The sequence below is a fragment of the Armigeres subalbatus genome, chromosome 1 (genome assembly GCF_024139115.2).
Source record: "Armigeres subalbatus isolate Guangzhou_Male chromosome 1, GZ_Asu_2, whole genome shotgun sequence".
Lineage (NCBI taxonomy): Eukaryota > Metazoa > Arthropoda > Insecta > Diptera > Culicidae > Armigeres > Armigeres subalbatus.
Window position 1 is genome coordinate 156,631,420 of NC_085139.1, and position 27,262 is coordinate 156,658,681.

At 38.1% G+C, this 27,262-nt stretch overlaps 3 protein-coding genes across 5 annotated transcripts in view; 2 read left to right on the forward strand and 1 right to left on the reverse strand.

Annotated features, from left to right (window-relative positions):
- The window catches only part of LOC134205371 (serine/arginine repetitive matrix protein 2-like), a 52,279-nt gene extending 27,533 nt beyond the window's left edge, over positions 1-24,746 (forward strand). For all 3 annotated transcript variants that reach the window (XM_062680576.1, XM_062680577.1, XM_062680578.1), the window contains one exon: positions 24,589-24,746. The gene's annotated coding sequence lies outside the window, so the exon portion shown is untranslated. The remainder of the gene's footprint in view (positions 1-24,588) is intronic.
- LOC134207760 (uncharacterized) lies at positions 11,654-13,168 on the forward strand. Its single transcript, XM_062683635.1, has one exon. The coding sequence runs from the start codon at positions 12,304-12,306 to the stop codon at positions 13,153-13,155; it is 852 nt and encodes a 283-aa protein (XP_062539619.1). The 5' UTR covers positions 11,654-12,303; the 3' UTR covers positions 13,156-13,168.
- Positions 24,747-24,859: 113 nt separating the features above from the next.
- LOC134205372 (RNA-binding protein 34-like) lies at positions 24,860-26,968 on the reverse strand. The gene is made up of 4 exons (XM_062680579.1): positions 26,554-26,968; positions 25,843-26,481; positions 25,447-25,767; positions 24,860-25,382 (listed from the first exon to the last, which is right to left on the reverse strand). Exons 1-4 carry the CDS (start codon positions 26,843-26,845, stop codon positions 24,940-24,942), a joined length of 1,695 nt encoding a protein of 564 aa, XP_062536563.1. The 5' UTR covers positions 26,846-26,968; the 3' UTR covers positions 24,860-24,939.
- Between the last annotated feature and the right edge of the window lie 294 nt (positions 26,969-27,262).

The following is a 27,262-nucleotide window of genomic DNA, read 5'->3' on the forward strand; positions in this document are numbered from 1 at the left end:
CTCATTGACATCATTTCTCAACAAATCTGATAAATTTCATTCAACATCCGCCGATAACTTTGTTTTTTCTTCAACAGTGTTTCTGCGATAACTCCAAAACGCAATGACAAAATGACGGCATTCCCTGTATCAATGCATCAACAACGCGAAAAAGATTCTCTTTTATGGCCAGTCCCTGTTCATTTTTGCATTCATTCCAAAATCACTATATTGCAATACATTTCAAAACATGTAGTGGTTACCTGCTGTCTTGTAGCTTTCACTAAAATTTCACGTAACCAGTACGTACAAATCACGTCAGGTTCACCTGATCAAACACGTAACTACTTTCAAGCTTCACGTCATTAGTACTGGAAGATCCAGTCAGAGTCACCGGAAAAATCACGTAACTCAAGGAAACTAAATTTTGTTCAGGTTACTTGTCATTCAGGTCACTCTTACGTGAAAAGTAGGGTGGATGAGAACCACATTTGTTTTCAGGTAAATATGACGTGAAGATTTTTCAGAGTGTATTTTAACTTTTTTTTTTGTATTTTTAAGAGTTTGCCATTCTTTTCTACCAACTCTCTTTTATTTATTTTTTTTATTTTTTTATTTTTTTTTTAACTAATTTTATTTGCTAATTATCTAATACATGCATTCATCTCTTAGACTAGGTGTTCCGTGTTTTCTTAACACTATCATCCTTATTTGCTATGTTATAGTTTTAGTTATTATTAATACATTTCAATTGCCTCTGGCAGTTAGAATTTTTCCTCTGGTTGAATTGAACCATGTAGGAATTACAATGTTTTCAACTTAAACTAAACTTAACCTATTTTATACTAAGGGTACAAGGAGTTAATCGTTGCAATAGAAGATTGCAATGATTTTTGTCTAAAATTGGAAATTATTTTGTTGGACATTTGTTGCAATGTCTCAATATTAGAAATTCTATGAAGTTCATTGGTACTATACCACGGAGGCAACTTCAGAATCATTTTCAGAATTTTATTTTGAATCCTCTGAAGTGCCTTCTTTCTGGTATTGCAGCAACTAGTCCATATTGGCACAGCATACAACATGGCAGGTCTAAAAATTTGTTTGTAAATCAAAAGTTTGTTTTTAAGACAAAGTTTTGATTTTCTGTTTATAAGTGGATATAGACACTTAATATATTTGTTACATTTGGCTTGAAGGCCTTCAATGTGATTTTTAAAAGTTAATTTTTGATCTAGCAGAAGTCCTAAATATTTAGCTTCGCTAGACCAATTAATTGGAACACCATTCATAGTGACAATATGTCTGCTAGAAGGTTTCAAATAAGAAGCTCTCGGGTTATGTGGGAAAATTATAAGCTGAGTTTTGGAAGCATTCGGGGAAATTTTCCATTTTTGCAAGTAAGTGGAGAAAATATCCAAACTTTTTTGCAATCTACTACAAATGACACGAAGGCTACGCCCTTTGGCTGAGAGACCTGTGTCATCTGCAAACAAAGATTTTTGACACCCTGGTGGTAAATCAGGTAAGTCAGAAGTAAAAATGTTATACAAAATGGGCCCCAGTATGCTGTCTTGGGGGACACCAGCCCTCACAGGTAATCTATCAGATTTAGAATTCTGATAGTTTACATGCAGTGAGCGATCTGATAAATAATTTTGGATCAGTTTAATAATGTACAGAGGAAAATTAAAATTCATCAATTTTACAATCAAACCTTCATGCCAAACACTGTCAAATGCTTTCTCTATATCAAGAAGAGCAACTCCAGTCGAATATCCTTCAGATTTGTTGAGCCGAATTAAGTTCGTAACTCTTAATACCTGATGAGTGGTTGAATGCCCATGGCGAAAACCAAATTGCTCATCAGCAAAAATAGAATTGTCATTAATATGAACCATCATTCTATTTAAAATAATCTTTTCAAACAGTTTGCTTATTGAAGAAAGCAAACTGATTGGGCGATAACTAGAAGTCTCAGCTGGATTTTTGTCCGGCTTCAAAATTGGAACAACTTTGGCGTTTTTCCATTTATCTGGGAAGTATGCCAATTGAAAACATTTGTTAAATAAATTAACCAAAAAGGATAAAGAGCTCTCAGGAAGTTTTTTGATAAGTATATAGAAAATACCATCATCACCCGGGGCTTTCATATTTTTAATTTTTCTAGTAATAGATCTCACTTCATCCAAATTAGTTCCCAACGAAGGGTCAAAAACATTATCTTGATTGAGAATGTCTTCGAAGCTCCGTGTAACCTGATCCTCAATTGGACTAGTGAGACCTAGACTAAAATTATGGGCACTCTCGAACTGCTGAGCAAGTTTTTGAGCCTTTTCGCCATTTGTTAATAAAATTTCATTTCCCTCTTTAAGCGCTGGAATTGGCTTTTGAGGTTTTTGAGAATTTTCGTTAATTTCCAAAGGGTTTCCTGGGATCCAACTTCGAGACATTATTCTCAAAGTTGGTATTTCTCAGAATAGCGAAGCGTTTTTTAATTTCATTTTGCAAATCTCGCCAAATAACTTTCAACGCGGGATCGCGAGTTCTTTGGTATTGCCTTCGCCTCACATTTTTAAGACGGATCAGTAGCTGAAGATCGTCGTCAATAATAATGGAGTTGAATTTAATTTCACATTTAGGAATTGCAATGCCTCTGGCTTCGACAATTAAATTTGTCAAAGATACAAGAGCATTATCAATATCACTTTTGGTATCGAGAGGAATATCAACATCAAAATTCCTATCGATATACGTTTTATATAAATCCCAATCAGCCCTATGATAATTGAAAGTAGAGCTGATTGGATTATAAATGGCTTCTTGTGAAATTTCAAATGTCACAGGAAGGTGATCAGAGTCAAAGTCAGCATGAGTTACCAATTGGCCACACAGCTGACTTGAATCCGTTAAAACTAAATCAATTGTAGAAGGATTTCGACTGGAAGAAAAACAAGTAGGGCCATTGGGATATTGAATAGTATAATATCCCGCAGAACAATCTTCAAACAAAATTTTGCCGTTTGAATTGCTTTGAGCATTATTCCATGAACGGTGTTTGGCACTGAAGTCACCAATTACGAAGAATTTTGATTTGTTGCGAGTCAGAATTTGAAGATCAGCTTTCAACAAATTCTTTTGCTGCCCATTGCATTGAAAAGGCAAATAGGCTGCAATGAAGGAAAATTGACCAAAATTTGTTTCAACAGAAACTCTCAAGGTTTCAAAAACTTTGGTTTCAAACGAAGACAATAATTTATGTTTGATACGTCTATTAATGACAATGGCGACCCAACCACAGGCGCTGTCAAGACGATCATTTCTGTAGATAACATAATTTGGATCTCTTTTAATGGAGAGTCCTGGTTTTAAATACGTTTCAGTTATAATGGCAATATGCACATTATGAACTGAAAGGAAGTTGAATAATTCATCTTCCTTACCCTTTAGAGAGCGGGCATTCCAATTTAGAACTTTCACACAATTATTTAGATCCATTAAAACGGAGTCCGATAACAATTTTTTGTGTGTACTTTATACCAACTTGAACAGCTTCTGGTATGGTATTTGCTTTGAACATTGCATCAATCATGTGATGCAATTGTTCAGTTAAAAAATCAAAGTCGGAAGCAGTCATGCTACCTGAATCGGCAACATGACCGTTATTTTCCGTTGAGACATGGGTATAAACCTCATTTTGAGAAGAGAAATTTTGTCTACCAGCAGCGATGTTTGCATACGTAGGTACCTTCGAAAAATTGGAATTTACTGAAGTGCTTGCTACCCGTTGACGAGCGGCAAAATTTGTTTGTGAATTGTGGTGGGTATGAATTGCTCGACCGGTTACTGGTTTCGAAATTTGAGCGTTTGAAAAATTTCTACCCGTCGAATCTGGGATCCGATTGAAATTTCCCGTCATCAATTTTGCACGGGAATTCAAAACTTTTTTGCGTGAAGGGCATTCCCAGAAATTGGATTTATGATTGCCCCCACAATTTGCACATTTAAATTTATTGGAATCTTCTCTCACAGGACATGCGTCCTTGGCGTGAGAGGTTCCACCACAAATCATGCATTTAGCATCCATGTGACAATGTTTGGTTCCATGACCCCACTTTTGGCACTTACGGCACTGGGTGGGGTTTTGGAAATTTCCTCCAGGCCTGCGGAAATGTTCCCATGTAACACGGACATGGGACATAATACAGGCCTTTTCCAAACTTTTCATATTATTTAGTTCACTTTTGTTAAAATGAACTAAATAAAATTCTTGAGAAATGCCCCTCTGGGAAGTACCAGAGTGAAATTTCTTTTTCATCTTAATTACTTGGACTGGTGAAAATCCCTTCCCCTCGGATATGTTACCTTGCCGCGGTGGGTCGGCTTACGCCATTAGCACTGATATGGCAACCAAAGACATATCCTGTCGTGGTGGTATCACATGTTGACTATTTTTGTTTGGTGCCGCGTTACATATCTGGCATTGACGCACTAATTTACGGCATATGCATGTAATCCAACGGACATCGTGTCTTGGAGCCTTGAATGGTAGTGCAGTCAGGCAGAGGCCTTTTTCATCAGTGATAATGATGTGAGTTCTCTTCTTTTCGGCAATACTTTTCTGATGCGTTCCCTGTGACGATGAGTCGTAGCCACGCTTACATTTAGCTAGCTAGGTACTAATTAAAAAAAAAAACAAAGTATTCAAGACATTCGTAGGGAATTGACTGCTGGATTCACTGAGTAGAAGTTTTTTCAAAACTAGGTGCCAGTTTTATTTTGTTATGCCTCACTTCGAAGAGCAATAATAAAAAATACCACACATTATAATGATGGTATATGAACAATCTTATGACGGCGTCATTCACGATAATTTTTACTAATAGTAGGGAATAGGCGTGATGAAGCTTTACTTTGCCACCGAAAAGTGAATCCTATAGCTGACTCATAACTGATCATTAGTACATGATAGATAATGACAGTTAGTTTGGAAACGATCAAGCTACTTATTAGAACATAATAACAGTAATACCTTGACAAAGGAATAACAATAAAAAAGACTAAATGCACGAACAGTTTCCACTTTTTACAAGACATAACTTACATTGCGTTTGATAGTATTGACACAGGATGAACCAATAACTTAGGCAAACAAAGTAATTCAAGAAACGCATACTTCATACCTTCTGACCATAAAGACAAGAATGACATCGTACAGATCAATATATATGATTCGGCAATTGAGCCTCCAAAATAAACGAAAGATCAAAAAAAATGTATGTGATTAGGAATGAGATAATGGGAGAGAGTATCTATTAGAGTTGTAAATGCAATGTCTTTTGAGCCAGTTCAACAGTGTCTTAATGGACGACATGATCCTTGTACGGCTGGGAAACTGCTTCAAAAGTTATTAACACTTCATTTTTTATAAATCGGGGATTGAACACTTTCTTATACTTGATAAAAAAAAAACTTCCGGCTCAGTTTCTACGATGAAGCATTGGCAACATGTTCCATGTGAGTCGAATAAACTGCTTCGGTCGATTTTGAGCGCGTACAATGACAATAGACGTCTAAATAGCATAAAAACTGACAAAATAGTTTGATTCTGACAAGAAAATGACAAAAATGACTTTAAACTATAACGATGTTAGTTAGCATGAGACCTGTCTGACTATTTATGAACGTAATTCCCTCTGATTCAGTTGCAACAGCGTCTTCTTGGACGACATGTTCCGTGTACGGCTGGCAAACTGCTTCGAAAGGAATTATGCAACGGTATCATCAAAGGCCTGGTGCAGAGGTTTCTACTCTATTCAGAGTCCCGCCAGTAAACCGTCATAAAAAAAAAAAAAAATTACTTGGACTGGTGAAAATCCAAGTAATTGAGAAATTTCAATTTAAATCTCATCCAGTGATTTATCATCACTGGGGAGACCTTTCAAGACGACTTTGAACAATCGCTCAGTTTTGTCGTCGTATGTGAAGAATTTATGGCGCTTCTCAGTTAAATACTGAAGAAGACGTTTGCGATTGTCAAACGATCCCGGCAAAACGCGGCAGTCACCCTTTCTAGCAATCTGAAATGAAACTTTGATCCCCTGAAGGTTACTCAAAATCTCATTCCGGAAGCCAGAAAACTCGGCAACAGATACCACAATTGGTGGAATCCTTTGCTTTTTCGCATGAATCGAATCACCTGGGCTAGAGGTATATTCGATTTGCTCAATTTCATCATTAATCAAATCGAACTGATTGCTCAGTTCGATTGGAGAAGAATTATTTCCGATATTAGAGTTAGAAGGAATATCTGAATTCTCCAGCTTCCTTTTATTTTTCCGCGCTTTGGCAGGACGGTCTTGAAACCTTGTTTCTTTGAAGGAAGTGGAGAATTCAGAGACTCCCCCTTCCTCTTGTTTTTATTAATGCTCATTGCTGAGCGTGGAGACGTGACCTTCTAAAAGGTTTTTCCCAGAACGGTGTCCCTGCAGGATTACCACCGCTTGTCGGAATTTTACTTCCGCAAACGGGTCCAACGTAAAACGAAGGCACGGGTCCTTGCAAAGATCGTAACGGGATCAGTGGGTACAAATAGCGCTAAGAAGCACCGTTGAAATTAAAATAGCTTCGGGTAGTATTAAAAACTTCCTTCCGCAAAGAGAGAAAGAACCGCACAGCACGAAAGCGCGATGCGGTCTGATTCTACCAACTCTTAATTTTCTCTTATTTATATGACCGTTTCTTTTATTGCGTTTCCCTTTCAAGAATTGTTCTCTTTTCTTTTACGCATTATTTTATGTTATTTCCAAAAGACATATATATTATTGTCAATATGATAATTAGATGTGTGAACTTTGTCATCAACATACACTATATCATATGATAAAGGTCGCTGTCTTAATACCTTAAAAGGCTATGGTATTCTGGTAGATCTCAGAAGATGGAATGACTGAAAATTATTCATAAGGCAAAATGTATCTTCCTTAAATGTTAGCCGGTATTAGGCTAAATATAATGTGCTGATTTCTTCAAATGTTCGCATTTGCCCAGTATAAGACAATATGTGTTGTTTCGTCTTCTTTAAATGTTCGCATTTGCCCGGTATAAGGCAAATTGTGATGTTTTGCCTTCTTTAAATATTTGCATTTGCCCGGTATAAGGCAAAGTGTGTTGTTTTGCTTTCTTCGAATGTTTGCATTTGCCCGGTATAAGGCAAAGTGTGTTGTTTCGCATTCTTTACATACCGTCATCGGGGGTGACAATGGGTCAAATGGGGGTGAGAATGGGTCACTGTTTCAACTTCTTAGAATGCCTGTAGATTGGATTGAATGCATCTAAAGGCAAGAAGATTAAAATATAAGAGACCTTTGCAAACGATTTTGCTCTTCGACCTCCTGACTGCCGGTGAAAGCGATGTCCCATTCTCACCCACAGACCCATTGTCACCCCCGGTGCGGTGGCGGTAGTCTTATTTGCAAATATGTTTTGCTTAAAAACATATTTTTTGTTGGGATTTGAATTTATATGAGTCTGGTGTAAACTCAATGATTCAACATAATAATTAGGTGAATTTCGAGGCTTCACAAAGCTAAAGAACACATTATTGAACTACTTGTAACATTAGTGAAATTAAACCTGCAAATTGGTATTGACCGCGAGAAGTTTCACCGCGGAATGGTATACCGCCAAATAATATAAACCGCGAAATCTTATACCGCGATATGATACTGAACGCGAAATGGTAGACCGCGAAATGGTTAACCGCGGAATGTTTTAAAGCGAAATGTCGTACAATCCTTTTTGTCTACAGCAAATAGTTTGCCGTATTCATAGCTGAGCCTTTTTTGTAGGATTCTGATCCTTTTTGGGCAGCTCGAATCAATTAATGCCATTTGGCATCAACGATTCGATGTCTGTGTCTGGAACAAACTTGGGACAAATCACAACTAAATAGTTTATTGCCTACTTTCAGGCTTTTCTCTTCAGTCCAGACAATGAATCAACAAAAAAAACATACACAAAATAGCACAAATGATACAGACTCGATCGAATATTTACAACTATTCAAACAACATAAAACCAACCGTAACACAACCTTATCCAACAGCACAGAATTTTTCATGAATCGGAGAGCCGATTCATGAAAAATTCTTAAGTCAGCTAGTGACGAAAAATCTGACTAGAGGACTAACAGACTGGAAACTTAACCTAAGCCACAAATCTCAAAAAACTAAATCTATTCTAAAACTTCATAAACGGTAGCGAATCCTACCAAAAGTTGTCTGAACGCCAACGAGTCTTGGCAAATTGTCCTATAATCAGATTCTTCTCCTACAATTAAATTGGATTACAAATGATTCTCGCGAAAAATCAAATGAATCCCACACTAAACAATAAAATCGATACTTGTCGTAATCTCAAATCTGCATTCGTATAATTGTGGGTTTTTTAGCTGGGCGCCAGTGTAACAAGCCCCACGTTACAATTATTTTATAACAACATAAAGATTAACTATCAACATGTAACAAATAACAAATTAAAATAATGCACGTTCCCTCCGGGTGTCCTGAGAGAGACGGCTTGGTGGTGCCCATTACGGGAAAAGCCGAGGTTTCATATGAGATTTTGGTCCATCAGTCAAATCCCGCATGTATATTTTTATTGCGTATTGCACTTTTTGTCTACAGCAATTAGTTTGCTGTATTCATAGCTGAGCCTTTGTACAGGATTCTTATCCTATTTGGGCACCTCGAATCAATTAATGCCATTTGGCATCAACAATTTGGCATGAAAAAGTCAGGCATTCAACCATTGATGTGCGTGATCACGGCAACTATGTACGCTGTCCTATATGTGAAAAACATCTTAAAATATCGAAACATCAAAACGGAACTTGGATTATTGGTAATTTTATCCGCCATTTTGAAACACTGCACTTATTACCAACGTCAAAAATTTCGAGCCGTAGGCAAAGCAGCGATTCCGTTGATCGTCTAGATTCGCTTGAATTACAAACTGATATAGATAACGACGAAATTCCAGAGGATTCTCCAAATACGCAAACGACACATTTGAAGATAGAATTTCTGGCGAGCCGCCGGGTTAGTCCGCTTTCTACTTCTTCGGGCATTACAGAAAATGAATTCCGAAATCTGGAAGTATCTGGAGAAACGCTTGAAGAAACGCTGATGGAGATGGAGGTAGATGCAATCTCAGATTCAGAGCTTGAAATAGACTCTAAAGATAATACAAATCCACCGGACCTCCTGTTGTCGGAAGAGCAGGCACCAACGAGTTCGTTTACTATTAATTAGGGTGGTCGGTATTGGCCATTATTGACAAATACCGGTATTCGGTATTTGTTGGAGTCAATATCGGTAATACCGGTAGAAAACCGGTTTTTGTGAAAATTTTAGGTATTAAAAAAAAATTGATTGGGACTTTGGATGAAAACAATATTCGTTGACAAACATCAAATGTTAAAATCATTGTTTTTGTTGAGGTGGGCAAAGTGAAACTTAAGTAGACATAACATACTAAGCGACTCATCTCCCAATCTGCATTGAATTTTGTTGGCAATGTTGATAACTGCTGAGAATGCCGTCTCTGGTTCAACCGAAGTTGGACAAATGGTTCCAAGACCGTCGAAAATCAGTGTCAAGTACTTCTCCTTAATACCTTCAAATTCAAATTAGGAGAATTTCTTACGGATTGCATGCAGGGATCCTGGCGTCAACGTATTTGTCACCAGTAACCCAAGTGTTTTGCTCTGCTACAGTCTCTTCACAAATTGCTCTCCAACCGATAAACCAGAAAAATTATTCAAAAAAGCATCTTCCTAGTACCGATCGTCAGGTATGGCCATTGTCTCAGTTTCAACAATCGCATCAGGAATAATTAGATGCTTCTAGATCCCGTCCGCTTGCTTAATCAAAGTAGCTCTGGATGTCTTGAAGAAAATGCCAAAATCGTTTCTGATCAATTGCTTCACGACAGAATTATTCAAAAAAGCAAACAAATCGGCGTATTTTGATAGTCTCTCTTGGATTCATTCCTTAAAAGTCCGTCACTTAGACGGAAGTTTCTGTGGCAGATTTGATAATTATTCCAACCTAAATTGGAGCGCCACGTCGGCTTCATATAGAGTACAGAACTCACAGCAGAGTAGTTTCACAGCAGCTTGAACAGGTTCAAGGACTTGAATTATTTCACCAACCGCCCAACAATCATCACTGAAGTTGAATTTGGATTAAAGTTTCAACTCATAAATCCGTTTGAGCATAGATAACATGCTATTCCAGCGTGCCTTGGTATCAGCCACTAATTCAAATTCTTTTCCGAATTCAGAACGGACACATTTTTGCAGAAAATCGTTTTTTACAGGTGATTTCCGGAAAGAACTACTACGTCACGTTCCTTTTTCACAATTTCATATATTGCGGGAAAATTCTCGACGATGTCAACAATGTTCATTGAAGGAAAAAGTCGTTTGCAATTTGGCAGAGTCTAAGAGAATGAAGCAACACGTATGATTAATGACGATGATAATCGATTTTTGTTGTAGCGTGAACGTCAACGTGGGCAAAGTCAATTTTTTGCACGATAAGTATTAACTGCTTGTAACCGAATATTTATCCCATCTATGTTGGATTTCTTATTTATGTGAAGAGATATGCGGTTACAGGTAGTTTAGCTGATATATGTAGGTGAAACTATTCGAGATTTTTTATACTGTCAGCAAAATTTGAAATACCGAAAATACCGGTATTTCCCGTCTCTAACACCGATATTCTCGGTACCCCAAATTGGTCGGTAATACCGGTATTACCGGTTTCGGTACTACCGGTTAGACCACCCTACTATTAATGTGTCTTCATCTACACAGCAGCCGAATGAAGTAACAGGAACTCAATGCACACCGGTGCGCTCTACTGTATTTGAAGCATCGGAGCATGTTGATGTAAGTGCAGACTGTGATACAAATAGTGATCTTCTCTTGAAATCTGGCTTACAAGAAAAGCTAAAGGTTGACTATGCAAAACCAATCGTTGATCAGCTGGATATGATTCCTGAGCAACAACATAGGAAACAAAACGTAATCAAAGAGGGCACCACGAGTCTTGTGGAACAAGTCAAACCCGACGAAAAAAGAACAGATGAATTTCCGGTGTACATTGCTGGTGATCTATTCTCGGAACCGAGTGTACAAAAGGCGTTTAAAGTTGATCGTATAAAACCAATCGAACTGGAAATGAATCCTGAGCAAAACCAAATATAGTAGATTAACAATATAGCGCACTTCGAGAATCTCCATATATTAGGCAACGGACAGCACAATCACACCATCTTGCGTCACAAAGGGCAACTAACGTCTGGAAACTATAGCCAAGGGGTGCGAAGATTGGAAAAATTACAATAATATGAACAATTTTTAAGAATTTGGATTACAATTTTTAATTTTTTTTTAAAGCTCAGATATCAAAACGGAATCATATGATGGTTTCTAGCACATCCTTCAGACATGTCATACTACATATTGCATCATACGTTTGAACACCCCTCGACATGTCTTTTACTTACATTTCTTGCCTTTTGAGACACCGCGGCGCTACTGTGTAGTCTTTCGAAATCAGCCAGAGTGGACTATATTGGTAATATAGTATATTTGGCAAAACCGTAGGGAGCAATCCGTAAGCAATAAGTGCATCATGAGTACTATCGAACAAGATTTCGTACAGGGCAATGAAAGAATAAGCGAGTCATCGATGTACGTCGATGTAACAGCAGTTCAAGTTACATACAGTGATATGGTCTCGGAGCCACACTTACAAGAGGCGTTTACAGTCGACCGTACAAAATCACCCGATAATAAATTAGAAATCAGTCCTGAGCCACAACCTAGGGAGCAATCCGTAATCCACGAGGGCGTCACGAGTCTTATGGAACAAAAGGACAAACAGGACAATGAAAGAACAATCGAATCGTTGATGCACGTCGCAGTTGGGCTTATTCTACGAGTGGAGTGACGTGAGATTGCTCGAATGACGTGAGAAGAGTCGTATAGCCCCATTTGAATAACATGGTCACCTCACGTGAGAATTGCTAAAATCGACTCACCTCACGTCACTCGACTCGTAGAATAAGCCCAAGTAACTGGTGTGGGTCACTGCGTCGTTCAAGTATCGAATAGTGATGTGTTTTCGGAGCCGAACTTACAAGAAGCTAGTACAGTCAACCGTACCAAACCAACCGATCATAATGTTTTATTGAGTTTAACTCCTGAGCAAAGTCAGCAATTCACAATTCACAAGCAAGGAGGATATTATGATCAATGTGGAACATAATGTTAAGCAGAACGATGAAAGAACAAGCGAAGACTTCACATTGGATCGACTTAGATCTGGAAAAACAAGGGAGGAACGTCGACCTTTGTTTGATATAAGTAATGAAATGGATCATCGTTCTCAATTGTACAGAAAAAAAGGAATGCGTTACAAGATTATGGAGCTTGACTCTGCAGCATATGATCTCATGACAGGTGGAAACATGAATTATAGTTTCAAACAAGCAAATATGCAATTGCCAAGTATCAAAACATTGAAACGACACATTGCCAGAAATACTGAAGATACGAAGGAAGCCACGGTCATGATTCAGCCTCTTCTCAATTATTTACATACGAATCAGTATCCATTAGTTGTAGCGTTGAGTGAAGACGCGACTGCTCTTTCTCCAAATCCGGAGTATGACAGTAGGACCGATTCACTGCGAGGTTTAGTTGCACCTTTGGACGAGCACGGTATACCCATCAAGGATTACTTCAAAGTTCGTAAAATGATTACAGACTTGACTTCACATCATGTGGGAGAACATTTATACATAATAATGGCTACACCAATGGCTGTTGGAGCATCGCCTATATGCATATTCTACATGTGTAGTGACAATCGCTTTACATGTGACGATGTGCTGTCCAGATGGTCATTTATTGAAGCGGAATTGAATAAAGCTGGAATAACGGTGATCTGCAATGCCTCCGATGGCGACCCACGACTACTTAAGGCTATGAAAATAAGATCTGGTATTACGAAACCGGTTTTCCATCAACTTTATGGGCCCTACTTTAACGCGAATATGAATGATGCACCTATTTCCATAGAGATGAGTGACGTTTAGCGCTCGCACACTAATGTGCAATTCGTCATGTGTAAAAACATGTTTGTTTTCCTTCTGCTCATAACCTCAAAAATGATCGGGTCATCACAATGATTTCAAAAGAGTCAAAAAATATATGGAAATATACTCATTTTTACCCAATCTTTGCTGAGTTGCACCATCTAGGAGTGTTTGTTTTCCTTTTATCGCCACTCACACATTCGGACGTGAGAATCTCAATACAGGATACAATACACCTTGTAAACAAACTTCGCCATGCTTTGTTAGACCCGAAACGACACATGCGGTTAGGTCGATACATCGTGTCTGTAGCCACTATAAACCATACAGCAATCAATTTTACAGTAAAGGACGTAGAAGAACGAATGAAGAAAGTGCAAATGAAACTTCTTATATCGCATCGGAATCAAATGGAAATGACATTTCCTGTATTGAAACGACAAGATGATAAAGTCAAAGTTTCAAAACAATTGAGCAGACTACCATCTCATATAGAAATTAATAACGCTATTGAAAGAAGTGCTGAAAATGCAAAACAAATTCTTCTGTCGCTTGGGTGTACTGAAAGCAGCATAGATTTCACAAATAGTGTAAATGGGACGTGTAAGACTGCTCTATTCGAATTTATATCACTGGAAGCAGAAAATTTCACATCTAGTGATGATGACGAAACGATCGAAACGGAATTGCTGAACGAATTACAAATGTCTGTGTTATCCGAAGAGAAAGAGCATTCAGCTCTCGGAGATACGGCAGATGGACAGGGAAGAGAAATTAATATTGAAGGAGAAACGGTAGAAGATTTGTTTAGTAAAGAGGAAGCTATGGAGCTAATGCGACATCAAGTACCGAAGGGAACGCCAAATACTTTTCGGCTAAAAATCAATGATTCCGACATCAACATAAGAAAATCATACATAGTGTGGCTACTGTCATCAGGCCGAGTGAAAAGGTCGAGCGACCGCTTGCAACGATTCCGATGTTTACAAAATCCAGAATCTATTTCTCGATCTGAGCAAAATTCTGTTCAGCAAAACGTTTCGATAGGAGATTGGATAGTTAAAAAAAAAAAACTTATTTGTCAAGTAACTAATTTTCAATACAAAACAGGAAAAAATCGAAAATGCGGACTGTCTACTGTACCAGTGAAGTGTTTGGAGTTAGATGACAAACGTGGAATATGGTTATTAGGAAACTTTTACTCCGTTGAACGTTTTGGAGAAATACTACTTTGTAACCATCTCTATTTTCGCCAGGATATAGATTCATATGTAACGCATATTGCAGCCCCACGTTGGGCGCCAGTGTAACAAGCCCCACGTTACAATTATTTTATAACAACATAAAGATTAACTATCAACATGTAACAAATAACAAATTAAAATAATGCACGTTCCCTCCGGGTGCCCTGAGAGAGACGGCTTGGTGGTGCCCATTACGGGAAATGCCGAGGTTTCATATGAGATTTTGGTCCATCAGCCAAATCCCGCAAATATATGTTTATTGCGTATTGCTCTTTTTGTCTACAGCAAATAGTTTGCCGTATTCATAGCTGAGCCTTTTTTGTAGGATTCTGATCCTATTTGGGCACCTCGAATCAATTAATGCCATTTGGCATCAACGATTCGATGTCTGTGTCTGGAACAAACTTGGGACAAATCACAACTAAATATTTTATTGCCTACTTTCAGGCTTTTCTCTTCAGTCCAGACAATGAATCAACATAAAAAAAACATACACAAAGTAGCACAAATGATACAGACTCGATCGAAGAAAATTCGAACAACATAAAACCAACCGTAACATCCGCTTTGCCACAGCCTTCTAGCCTAGCCGCTTCCTGTTCCTGCGTTGCAGCAAGAACCAAATTGCGAAGCTTGAGCATATTGCCCCGTTCATTGGTGAAGTCGATAATCTCATCGAGTTACACCACTCGACCCTATCTCCACTGTTTTTTTTTCTTTCTTTGTTTTAGTGATTTTTTAATTTATCTCCACGACAACTACTTCGCTACTCGAGTCCTTCTGTTCCATCTCTCTCGCACCCGATGCGTTGGGTGGAGATCTCTCCAAACCTTTCCTTGCGAAGGGGTTTCACTTCCGTGTCTTTGTTGGTTAGTTTAGCTTTATTCATGTTTGTTGGGCCCCCCTTAGGGCTGCAGTCGAACCCAACTGGAAAAGTCGCCTTCTTGATCCCATGATTATCGTTGCTGGTGAAGTGAGGCCATGCGGGGGTTGACACCTCGGTGTTCAGAGCCGGATCGGCGTAAGCCGGAAAGGAATCAACTGGTCCTACTCCCATCTGGTTGGTTAAGCCAGACGGCTGGATTGAAACGGCGTGCTCCAAGGTTTTACGGTTTTACGGGACGGAAGGCAGCTGTGACATTAGCCCACAAGCCATTTCAAGACGATGTCACCCGGCTTTACTCATGGAGTGGAATGACACAACTGTCAGCCATAGATTCGTTGTATATCTCGATTTCCGCTCGTGTCCGTTGACGTTGCCGTTGTCGATGATCCATGGCTGGGCTAGTGTGCTTTGAGCGGCGCACGGTCGCTTTGATAGGACCTGCGTACGGATACATGCAGCTTTTTAACGCTTAAATGCGCAATGTTGTTTTAAAACAATAAACCGAAAATACGTTTAATATTATTGATTTTAATGGTTATTTACGTTAAAAATAGGGATGAAACGATACCACTAAGGTATCGATACTTTTACTTTAAAGTAATATCGAATAAAAGTATCGATACCACTAAATATCGAATTAAAAGTATCGATACCACTAAATATCGAATTAAAAGTATCGATACCACTAAATATCGAATTAAAAGTATCGATACCTACTCGCATCATATGAGTACTCATCAATTTGCAATGAAATTATTTTTGCATTAACAAGCAGTTATCCATAATTTAGCCACATTTAGCTGTAATGAAAAAAACTGAAATAATAAAAATAGCAGTTGTGCGTTGCTGCCGTACTGAGTGGTTTGCCCTTGAAAACGCAAGTAGATTTAAATTTGGATTCCGGGAGACATTACTTTTTGTCCATTGATTCTATAATTAACTTACCTCGAGAGTGTATAATCATAACATTAATAGTTACTGTATTTTTATTTCGTGTTCCTATTGATGTAAATCTCTGATGCTTCTTCAATAAGACTACTCGAAAACAGTTGCAAATATTAGTGCAAAGCCAAGAATACCCAAGATATTTAATTAATAATTTATTTATTAAATTCTAATTGAATTGGATTGAAAATCGGCCACATTTCCGTTTCTCAATTTTAAGTTGATCATACGAAATCATTAAAATAAAACTTAGTTCGCTTTTGAATTTTTCACTAATAGTTTATAGCAGTTAGCAGAAATAAGTGTTGAGCGGAAAAAAATAAATACTTGAAAGTATTTATTCGATTTAAATACCAATAAATTTTAAATAAAAATAAACAATTTTTATATTTATCTTTATTATATTTAATGGATTTTGAATTGAGTACTCAATTGATTCAACTACTTCAATTCGATACTTACTTGGTATCGAGCATCAAAGTATCGATTACAAAAGTACTTGGTATCGAATCAAAAGTATCGAGTAATTACTCGTATTTACTTGTATCGATTCATCCCTAGTTAAAAATATTTCCGACGATTTCTAAAAAAATCGCCTTGCGCCCTTAAAGGTTAACAGAGCCCACTGCCAAATCCCACCACATCCTAGGCAGGCCTCCTAACTCGCAGTGGCCATGGGGAGGGGTCGTCAAGCTCTTGGATATAGTCCCTGCTGCCCCATGTACATATAGGGATAGAAGATGGAAACGGTATGAAAGCCCATTTCCAGTTCAAGCGATTGCTAGAACATGAGAAGTATACACTGCTAAAAAAGTTTACACACAAAAGACTTTGAAGTCAAGACAGAATTTTCAAAACGACTTATCTGCTTTTGTAAACAAAGATTCAAACGACGATTTGGCGAATCTGATAGCTCTCCCACGCAAACCATCACCATCAACAGGTAGCGGAATCCTTCACCTACCTATTGGTGGTGTTGGTTTGCGTGGGAGAGTTATCAGATTTGTCAAATCGTCGTTTGAATCTTTGTTTACAAAAGCAGATAAGTCGACTTGAAAATTTTGTCTTGAAGTATGCTCTTTTGACTATAAAGTATTCAATTATGACTTCAAAGTACGCCCTTTCGTGGGAGAACTACACACAAAAAGGAATAAATATTATGCACAATTATGACTATCTTTTATTCACAAATGATTAACATTTATGCATAAAAACAGGAAAAGTGTGTAAAACTGATCCTTTTTATGCATCAAATTTTACTCCTTTTGTGGGTAGTCCCATTCTCTTGCAAAAGAGTGTATTTCTGCCCAAAAGAGCATACTTTCAACTATGCGTGTACGGGGGTGTCCTACGAAAGGCTGAAACACATAAGGCTGAATGCTCATAAGGCTGAACTCAAAAGGCTGAAATCTTGAAAGGCTGAAAGTCTCAAAAGGCTGAAACGTATCGAAAGGCTGAAATTGATGGGATGAAATGAATCCCAACCATACGATATGTTGTACCAACTATGTTGAGTGGTTGGATAGAGAATAATTGATAAAGAATAGAGAATAATGAATAAAGAATAAAAAATGAAGAATAAAGAATAAAGAATAAAGAATGAAGAATGAAGAATGAAGAATGAAGAATGAAGAATGAAGAATGAAGAGTGAAGAATGAAGAATGAAGAATGAAGAATGGAGAATGGAGAATGAAGAATGAAGAATAAAGAATAAAGAATAAGGAATAAAGAATAAAGAATAAAAAATAAAGAATAAATAAATAAATAATAAGAAGAAGGAAGAAAGAAGAAGGAACAAGACTGAATAGGCTGACCATACGTACCGTATTTAACGGGACAGTCCCGTTTTTTAGACCTTATTGTGCTGTCCCGTCGTAATCTAAGAAATCCTCAATTTGTCCCGTTTTTTCATTGATTCATCCAAAGAGCTCAAAAATATTATTCAAACAAATTCAAAATTTGGCAGAAATCTAAAATCAAATACAAAGAAGTGAAAAAAAGTGAATGTGAAAAAATATTTGCAGCCCTCGGCTGGCTCATGTCTCAAAGAAGAAAGAGGACGAAACCCATAAAAAAGTGTGAGATGTTATGTTATTAGTGTTGCTTGCTTAGAATACTATCTATGCCATTTTGAATATACCATTGATTAACTTTTTTTTTTAAAGATTTTTAACAGTTAAGATTTTTAACAGATGTGCGTCTCCGGGACATTTTTTCATATAGTTTAATTTCAATGATTTTTTTTCTGCTCATTCCGGAGGCATTAAAATTTGGCCAATTTCATCAGTGGATTGAACGAATTTGGGTAGGCAAGTATTTCCTGAATCTCAGGTCATGCCTCAACGTCAATAAAATGAAGCGCAGGGACAGATTTTCAGATTAAGTTCATTTTCGATTATTGTTTTTGTATCTCCTGAAGTAGGTAATTCAATTTGTTCTTCTAATCTGCTTTACCACAACTTTACCGAAACATTAAGAATCATTCAAAGTCTTTCTGAATAATTCTGAATATTTCAAAATCATCCACTGTAAGAAACGACGACATGGAAAAATAATTTATCAATCAACTGAACAAAGCGAGTTTAAGACAGTTACAAACCGAGGTCAGATTAAAGACCTAGATTAAAGGCTAGATTTAAGGTCCTCACGTACTTTATGGGAATCCTTTACGAAAAATTAGCAATTCGGCCCGATTCAAAATACAATCCGGCGGAGATCTACGAGAGTCCAAGCTGTAATCCAGACCAGAATTCTTTTACTTTTCGCAACGAAATTGCATAAGTCTCGCTTTTATTGGGAGAACATGGGAACAAAATCAAAAATATCAATTTCGATAAAAAGGACTGTGAGTTGATTAGATTTGATGTTTTCCCACAACTAAATTAATACAATAGAAGGTTATGATGGTGACTGATTTACTCTAAAATATTTCTAATTTCTTACACGGAAAATGGAAATTAAGCACACAAATTTTAAAATTTCCACAGCTCTTGAATTTTATCACAAGGTTTTTGGACGTTTGACGTTTTGCCAGTGCGTTTGTCCCGTTTTTTCACCGAAATGATCTGGTCAGCCTCTGAAAAAAGAAAGAAGGAGGGAAAAAGGAAGGAAGATGAAGGAAGAAGAAAACAGGAGTAGGAAGAATGAAGGAAGAATATAAAAGGAAAAAAAATAAGGAAGAAGAGAGAAGAATAAAGAAAAAAAATATAGAATACAAGAACCAAGAACAATTAAGTCTTGTTCCCTTCTATGTTACCGCCATCAGGAGTGATAATGGGTCTGGCGGTGAGAATGGGTCATCGCTCTCACCGGCAGTCTGGAGGTCGTAGAGAAAAATCGTTTAAAAAGGTCTTTTATATTGTAGTCTTCTTGCCCTCAGATACATTCAATGCATTCTACAAGCATTCATTCAGTAACCCATTGTCACCCCCGGCGACAGTACCTCAAAATTTAATGAGCTGTATAGACTACAAAATAAGAATTCCGTATAAAAATTGAAAGACAACAAGAAGTCCCAAGAAGGTTGCGGATCATTTTAGTTTCCCAACTAACAATTTTGGTGCTGAAAGCTTCAACTTCTAGCCTTTGGCTGTATAATATTTGAATAAAAGCAGCAAATGCTGAATAAAATTAAAGCCTCCGCAAATAATCCCTTAAACTTCAACTCGACTATTACCCAAATATCTATCAGCTAGTCAGTGTGCCAAATATATTTCATCTTTTATCGTTTATGCAGCTTTCATATAGTCATAAAACAGCTCTGTCTGAATTAGCAACAAAGCTTATCGGTTAAGAGCTCATGTATGTAACTGAGTTGCTTTTTAGCAACTTCCCATATTACGGTGAGCAGCATTCACAATGAAAACGTTTTCGCTGTTGTTATAGCACTAACAATATAGCGCAATGGCGCTATAAATGAACTAACGAAGCTTTTAGGTAACTTCTGTATCTTTGAAGATTACACAACGTTTAAGTAAACCTTATACTGCTTCTTTTAATAGCTTATCAGTATGGAACGTCAAAACCGAAATGTTTACATTTGATTTTTGTTGCCGGAGCTGTGTATGAGCTATTGATTTCTGTAATGCAGCTACAAAGGTATTCACCTGCTCTTATAGCAACTGACAAAGCGCTGTCATTAATGCTATCAGATAGCGTTAGAAAACAAGCTTTTTAGAAGCGATTTTTCTGTTGACGGCTACTGTTAAACGATTAGCAGCAGAGTAGCATCTATACAGATCGAGAAAATGTTGCCTAAAAACAATTTCAGCGATTGATGATGCATAAAAGTTAGCCAACAGAACATGCTGAAAGATGTTTGAATAATGGTTGATATAATGCTGAAAGAATAATTTTTAAGCTTATGTGCTAAAAGCAGCATGTAGGCCTCTTTCTAACGTTTATACAACATTAATCTGAAAACAACTTATAGGGTATGCGAAGAAGCACATCCATAATTTTCTTTGTTATTTACATATGTCAAAGTGAATGTGATGACAGAGCAGCGGCCATTGAATCAGGAGATCAGGAGTTCGAATCTAGGTAGCAACAAAATTGATATTTGAGTTTTCACAAAAAAAAACATTGAATAATCTCCGAAATTTACTCTCCTCTCAAATAATATTTATTCAAATTGAATTCAGTGGCTGTATTAAACTTATTTAACAGATTCAAAAAATCTGAATAAGCGCCATTGAAGCGAATTATATTACTAAATGGTTTAGTAAAGATTGAGAAAAAATGGTGTAACATGCTGTAAAGTAGTTGTGCAGACACGTAAAAAACAGCTGAATAGATTCGCCAGATTTGCTGGTAAAAGCATTGAATAGAAGTTCTTGATCATTTGTAAAGCACACATATTCAGCTTGAAGCCGTATAGACGAGTTGAAATAACATTTATATTGACATTAAATGTTAGTTGGGTTGTGTCCCTTTTAACGTCAAATGTGAATTCTTCCACTAATATTGGTTTCTCACGATTTTTCAGCCTTTCGAGTTTCAGCCTTTTGTTATTTCAGCCTTATGTGAGATTTTTACTTTTCAGCCTTTCGTGTTCAGCCTTACGAGTTTTCAGCCTTATGTGATTCAGCCTTTCGTGGAAGACCCCATATTATTGTTTATTTTCGAGCCATAAAATAATATTTACAAGATTTTATATCTGATACAGTTCAAATTCAAAACAAAAATGTTTCCAAAATTTAATTGGAAGGAACAAAAACAGCTTTGTTCATTGAAAGCTTTCTAAATGCATTCGCTTCGGAACTGGTTTATGACGTTGTTTCAACCAATTATTGTGTCCTTTTATCGTTATTATTTCAGTAAAACTGACTTGAAATTTGCGCAAGTGCGATGAGTTTGAAGTAGCTCAGTTTTTGCCTTTCTCGTATACTAAGTACGGTAAAGGCTATATGATCGCTCCAAAAACAAACTTTTTATAGAAGGCCCGGAGACCCATAGTGTTATATACCGATCGACTCAGCTCGACGAATTGAGGTGATGTCTGTGTGTCTGTGCGCAACCGCCCAAAAAAAATGTCACTCATTTTTCAGGTACTTATCCTTATTCGATTCAGGCCTGGTAGCGAGTCACTTTTTAGTGACTTGGTCACTATTTTGAGACTAGTCACTAAAAAGTCACTATTTGCATCCAAAAGTCACTAAAGTCACTATTTTTCGGAAAATGGTCACTAAAGTCACTATTTTTGCATTGCCTATTGTAAAAAAATTCAAAATAAAAATCATTTGTTCCTCTGTTATTATCAGCCAAATCAAATGTGAATAGCAATATATTAAATTTGGGAAATATGCACCAATGAAGTTCCAAGTATGTTGTGAAAATCGAGAGGTTATTTCCGATTCATGTCAAATGATCTTTTTATTCACGAATGGGGTTTATTATAATGAAAGGCTGACCTTGGGTATAGAGTACAGAATTAAGGATAATTGGAACCAGAACCACATCTGGTAATGAGCGTTAATACCCTCCGGTGACAGATAGGAACAAAGGATAGGAATTTCATAACATGACAATGATGTTTGATGTTTTTCAACGTTAGGGAGAATAATGAGCGATAAGGGCGTCGATGACAGAAAGTACATTATGATTGTTAAATGGTTGTTGAATCCGTTTATGACAGTTAAACCCGCCTTTTTGATTGAACTTATTAAAGAAATATTAACAATTAAAAATAGATGTCTGAAACTTGATTATGCATATGTACAACATGTGATAGATTTAGTTCGGAAAAGGTATTTGAGGGTAACCGCCCCTTCGGTGGGGTTTGATCCCACGACCCCAGTTCGCATGACAGGTGCTTTCCCTACTAAGCTACGAAGGACCTCCGTCGTCCACCGTAGCTTAGCGGGTACTGATGAAACCAAATTCCCAGCACCAGGTACGCAATACATTTTCAGAGCTAACTCTCTCAAATGTATTTTTGTACACATCATGTCAACCAAGTAGGATGAGTATTTAGTATTGTCCGGCTCCTACACACTTGCTTCATCAGCAACGGCGCTCAATGAAGTAGGGTTGTGTGAGGTTGTGCCAGTTTGGTCGTCAGATACCAACACGACCACACAAGCGAAGAGAGATCGCCACTCGAGATCAGTACATTCAAAGTTAATTGCCTATATGCCGGGTATTAAGCCACCCGGAGTGGAAATTAATTACTATGTCTGAAATTTGATTATGCATATGTACAACATGTGATAGATTTAGTTCGGAAAAGGTATTGGAGGGTAACCGCCCCTTCGGTGAGGTTTGATCCCACGACCCCAGTTCGCATGACAGGTGCTTTCCCTACTAAGCTACGAAGGACCTCCGTCGTCCACCGCAGCTTAGCGGGTACTGATGAAACCAAATTCCCAGCACCTAAGCTGCGGTGGACGACGGAGGTCCTTCGTAGCTTAGTAGGGAAAGCACCTGTCATGCGAACTGGGGTCGTGGGATCAAACCCCACCGAAGGGGCGGTTACCCTCCAATACCTTTTCCGAACTAAATCTATCACATGTTGTACATATGCATAATCAAGTTTCAGACATAGTAATTAATTTCCACTCCGGGTGGCTTAATACCCGGCATATAGGCAATTAACTTTGAATGTACTAAAAATAGATACCCAAAAAACTAGTGTGGAGGTGAATGAATTGGTCGGTTTTTTAAACTCTAAAATAAAACAAAAACGAATTAGATTTGAAAGTTTTTTTTAACTCAAGATTAGTCCGTTACGAATATTCAATTTAAATCATGTCTTACTCGTCTTCGAAAAGTCAAGGGGGTATAATAAAATTGAACATTAAAAGAAAAAAAAAATTGTTAAAGAATGTTTCGAAAATCCCCGAAATTATGCGAATTTTATTTTGTAGCCCCCTCAAAATATTATTTTTGGGCAATAAAATCCGAGAGGAGGGGGGACATAATTGTTTTCAAATATTTCTATCGGCCTTATTTAGCAACCCATTTTTTTTAACTTTGATACTAGAGTCTGCCATTTAGAAATTAAAGTTCATTAAAATTTCTGGATTTTTTATAACTGGAATAGTCGAATAGAACTGGAATAGAACCCAACTGGAATAGTCGCCTTCTTGATCCCATGGTTATCTTTGCTGATGCAGTGAGGCCATGGGGGGGTTGAGATCTCGGTGTTCAGAGCCGGATCGGCGTAAGCCAGGAAGGAATCAACTGGTCCTACTCCCATCTGGTTGGTTAAGCCAGACGGCTGAATTGGGACGGCGTACTCCAAGGCCTGCCACGGTTTTACGGGACGGAAGGCAGCTGTGATATTAGCCCACCCGCCATTTCAAGACGATGTCACCCGAATTTACTCAAGGAGTGGAATGACACAACTGTCAGCCCTAGATTCGTTGTATATCTTGATTTTCGCTCGTGTCCGTTGACGTTGCCGTTGTCGATGCACCTGGGCTGGGCCAGTGTGCTTTGAGCGGCTCACGGTCGCTTTGATAGGACCTGCTTACGGATACATGCAGCTTTTTGTAGGGGCTTAACAGAGCCCACTGTCAAAACACACCACATCCTAGGCAGGCCCCCTAACTCGCAGTGGCCATGGGGAGGGGTCGTCAAGCCCTTGAATATAGTCCCTGCTGCCCCCTGTATAGGGATAGAGAAGGAAACAGTATTAAAGCCCATTTCAAGTTCAAGCGATTGCTAGAACATGAGAAGTATACGGAAAGATACAAAGTACGCTTGCTCTTAAATAAGATGTGGTACCTACATCCATTCTGTCCTGACGCAAACAATAATCTAATGTGTTACTCCATCATACAGCTCTCACACGCAAGCCAATCCTCCTTACACAACATAACTAATAAAATCTTATTTCTATTTTTTCACTCCAGATTTCGGTATAACCGGATGTTTGAACTTGGAATATTTCAAATAAAGTTTAGCCCTTAGAATGTTTAAGTTATTGTAGAATTACTAAGTATAAGGATATGTAGCTTGATTTATCCTTTATTTGAAAGATCAATAAAAAAAACTATGTATGTGTACAGATGTAGTCAACTTATGAAAAAGTAGATGTTATTTGGTTTTTATATTTTAATTACGCTTGATGCGGTAGTTTTTCTTTCTCTCGTAAGATTTATGTAATTAGAAAAATATCTAAAATGTTTTGGCAATAAACTCATGTATTTCATGTGTAAAATACAAACAATAAAAAAATGAAATATTCAGTTGTAAATTCAGTTTTACTTATTTCGGCCGGCCGCATTGAGCTTCTGAGCCAGCATTTTCTTCTTCCTATCCGAACCTCCCTTCTTCATCTTGTTGTGTTTCTTGCCCGGAATAGCAGCAACGGCACCGTGGAACTCCTTTGGCGGTCGTTTTTGCTTCGACGACCCATCCTCTTTACGATCGCCTCTCTCAAACGCTACCGGTTGCTTACCGCCTCGGTGATGCTTATCGACGAGGTTGCCTTTCTTATTCCTACGTTTGACCTGCTTATTTGGATCGACCTTCATTATGCGAAGAGGTCTCCCGTTCAGTAGCTGTTCGTTCAATTTGAGTGCCTTCGCAATCGACACTCCCTTCTTGAAGCACACGTATCCGATACCCTTGTCAGCGATCTGCCGGACGTACTCGATCTCGCCAATGCGATTAAAAAAGTCGTACAACTCGTTGTCGGTGGTTTCTGAAATAATAAACAACGCAATGAGACCTCCGAAGAGCAAAATTGATGCTACTTCAACCCTTACTGTGATTGATGTTTCCGACGAACACCGTCGAGGACGCGTGGCCCATCTGCTTTTGCAAGTGCATCGTCACTCGAATGCGGTTCCCCTCGACCAAGTGGCCATTCATGGCGCAGGCCGCCTGTGCTTCCGCTTTAGTCTCGAAGCGAATGTAGCAATTCAGAGCTTTCGCTTCCTTGCGGTCCTTCTTCTTGAATAGCGTCACACCATCGTTCGTCCGGAATCGCATGGTCAATATTTTACCGTACTTTTTGAACAGCGATTTCATCGTGGATTTCTTGGCCGTATTCGGAAGATTACCGATGAATATTGAGTGCTCTGGCCCTAAAAAATACCAAATACCACAGTTTACACTAATTTAAAAAGTCGCGGTGATTATAAATAATAACTGAAAAGTACCTGTGAATCGTTTTTCTTTCTTGACCTCCTTTTCTTTTTCTTTGGAATCATCATCAGGTACCTTCTGTTTATCAGCCTTTGATGAATACTGCTTCAGAATATTTTGATTGACTTTATCCATTTCGTTTTCTTCTGGTTCATCTTCGGATTCACTCTCTGAGGTGACCACGTCCCGATCCGCGACAATATTCTTCGCTTTTGGTTTCTGTTCCGCAGTGTCTTTCGGTTTCTGTTCAAAGTGACCCTTCTCATTGCTCTGATTCTTATTATGCTTATTTTTCTTCTTAAGCTTTTTCTTCGGCGAAATCTCATCAGATTGTCCTTCCGATTCCTGACGCTTGTGTTTGCCAGGTTTCTTCGGAACAGTAGCTTCCTCATCTCGTTCAACCTTGACATCCTTGACCAGTAAGGTGGGTGGAGTCTGTGCTTGGCTATTCGTTCCCACTTTTGTAGTGCGATTCTTCTCTTTTTTGATTTTCTTCGGGTTACTGGTTTCAGTTTTTTCAATTTTCAGTTTCTTCACATCAATTACAGTCTGGGATTCATCAACTTCCGTTTGGTTGGCGAATTTTTTTTTCTTTTTGGATTTTTCCGGAACTGCTACAATGTCAGGTTCAACTTCGGTTTTCAATTGTCTTTCTGTTGGGGAAATAAAAATACCTACATGAAAAATATACAAACGGTCGCCAATTAGCCACCCAAAATACTTACCTCCGGAACCAAACGGTTCAGTTTTTGGAGTCTTATGTTTTTTGCCCTTTTTCTTTTTCTCAGACTGCATAGCGGATTCGCTACCGCTATTATTCGTCCCGACGGAACCAGAGACCACATCCAAATTTTTCGGTCCATTATCCTTGCGTTTTTTCTCCTTCTTGATCTTCTTCGAATTCAAGGACAGGCCCATGAGGTTGGCGACACCACTGCTCGATTTCTGCTTGGCAGGTTTTTCATTTCGATGATCGGCATCATCGTACGCAGAATGTGTCCGGAATTTCTTCGCCATGATGGACGAAACGACGTTTTTTTCACAAATATTCTTCAAAACAATTTTACAAATTCACGCGGTAGCAGCAAATCAAACCGGCATGTCAACAACGTGCCATCAGACAGAGCAAAAGCCGAATTAAAAACACCATGCGTTTGACAGTTGACCAGGGCTGTAGCCAGCAGGGATGCCAGATGATATTTTCAAAAATGTCTTCCCAACACGGAAGAAAAAAGTAGAAAGACAAGAGGTTGTATCAAAGACACGACCGCAAATCGAACGTAAAATTGAGATTCTCACGTCCGAATGTGTGAGTGGCGATAAAAGGAAAACAAACACTCCTAGATGGTGCTACTCAGCAAAGTTTGGGTAAAAATGAGTATATTTCCATATATTTTTTGACTCCTTCGCAACCATTGTGATGACTCATCGATC

Coding starts and splice junctions, on each gene's coding strand:
- LOC134207760 (XM_062683635.1), top strand. CDS start 12,304: ATGATCAATGTGGAACATAATGTTAAGCAGAACGATGAAAGAACAAGC.
- LOC134205372 (XM_062680579.1), bottom strand. CDS start 26,845: ATGGCGAAGAAATTCCGGACACATTCTGCGTACGATGATGCCGATCAT. Junction 26,482..26,553: donor TGAACCGTTTGGTTCCGGAG/GTAAGTATTTTG, acceptor TTTCCCCAACAG/AAAGACAATTGAAAACCGAA. Junction 25,383..25,446: donor CGTCGGAAACATCAATCACA/GTAAGGGTTGAA, acceptor TTATTATTTCAG/AAACCACCGACAACGAGTTG.